The sequence below is a fragment of the Salvelinus sp. IW2-2015 genome, linkage group LG4q.2 (genome assembly GCF_002910315.2).
Source record: "Salvelinus sp. IW2-2015 linkage group LG4q.2, ASM291031v2, whole genome shotgun sequence".
Classification (NCBI taxonomy): Eukaryota; Metazoa; Chordata; class Actinopteri; order Salmoniformes; family Salmonidae; genus Salvelinus; species Salvelinus sp. IW2-2015.
In genome coordinates, this window is record NC_036843.1 from 1,332,292 (window position 1) to 1,333,811 (window position 1,520).

At 50.4% G+C, this 1,520-nt stretch overlaps 1 protein-coding gene across 1 annotated transcript in view; it reads right to left on the minus strand.

Annotated features, from left to right (window-relative positions):
* Positions 1–1,520, minus strand: part of greb1 (growth regulating estrogen receptor binding 1) — a 55,052-nt gene that overhangs the window by 27,317 nt on the left and 26,215 nt on the right. Inside the window, 2 exon segments of the mRNA XM_070443277.1 lie at positions 1–294; positions 616–807. Of these exon segments, the coding sequence (XP_070299378.1) occupies positions 1–294; positions 616–807 (486 nt within the window).

The following is a 1,520-nucleotide window of genomic DNA, read 5'->3' on the forward strand; positions in this document are numbered from 1 at the left end:
GTCCCTCCATCAGCCTAGTGAAGGTGCCAGCCAGTCCCAGAGCCATCGAGGCCTTCTCCTCCAGCACCACCACACCCTCCCCACATGACGAGGCTGCCAGCTGGGCCAGCCAGGGCAGCTGGGAGGGGGTGAGGGCCTGGGCCTGTGGCAGCCCCGGCAGTGTAGAGGGCGCCTGGGGGAGGGAGAGGCCAGGCTGGGGCTGCTGGTGCTGGCGAATCTCACGGAGGTGGGACTCTCTCCAGGAGCGCATGAAGATCTGCTCCAGGTCCTGGATCAGTGGGACCTGGTCTGGGCCTGGAGGGACACGTCAATAACCAGTTATTACACACTAGGTTTTTAATGATTGCCTCAATGTAATAGTACATTCTGCACAATTCAGCCTTTTTAACTGAGGCAGCGTAGTGGTTAAGGGGCTAGGGCCAGTAACCAAAAGGTCGCTGGTTCGAATCCCCGAGCCAACGGAAAAATCTGTCAATGTGCCCTTGAGCAAGGCACTCAATGCTTATTGCTCCTGTAAATCACTCTTGATAAGAGCATCTGCTAAATGACTACAATGTCAAATGTAACTGTGAGCATGACAAAAATTTAAAAAATGAAATCAACCATCGCTCTCACCTAGTTGCACCAGGTAGTATACAGTGAGTAGTATCTGCATCTCTACAGACAGGGGCTGTATGGGAGAGGGTCCGTAGTGTTGGTAGACCCTGGGCAGGGCCTGGCAGTTCTGATAGCAGCTCTGGAGCAGGGAACTAACCTGCACATCAGACACCTTACCACTCAGCCGAGGTAGGCTGCCATGACCTGGGACCGGAGACAAAACACACACAGGTCACACACACGGGTCACACACATGGGTCACACACACAGCTCACACACACGGGTCACACACACAGGTCGCACACACAGGTCACACACACAGGTCACACACACAGGTCACACACACACGGGTCACACACACAGGTCACACACACAGGTCACACACCTGTCTCTTATACACATCTAGATGTGTATAAGAGACAGCACACACACACACACACACACTTTCTCAGCATCCAGGTGGGTTGTGTACAGATGTCATTTGATCACAGTTTTGTCGATGAGAAGCAGGAAATGCACATTTCAGACTTGATCTTCCCTTATGTAAAATGTATTAACCCCTACAAAAAATGAATTCCAACAATTCTAATCCACATAATAATTCTAATTTCCTGTTGCTGCAGGACTATTTCCCTGCTGCAGTAAACTGTCTCAAATGAAGATCAGTAGCAGTCTTACCAGGTCCCAGAGAGTTGCAGAAGGCAGTGAGCTCCTGGGTCATGCCAGAGGACAGCTGTTGACTGATCTCTCTCAGACTATCAGTGGGACTGAACATCCCCTCAACCAGGATACGACACTGGTGTTTACCTACAACACACACACACATAGTATACACCAGTTATTACATACACGCATGCATGCACCAAAACGTCTGCAACTCCACTTAAGTCGATGTGTAAACACACACACAGCAAATTTAAGAC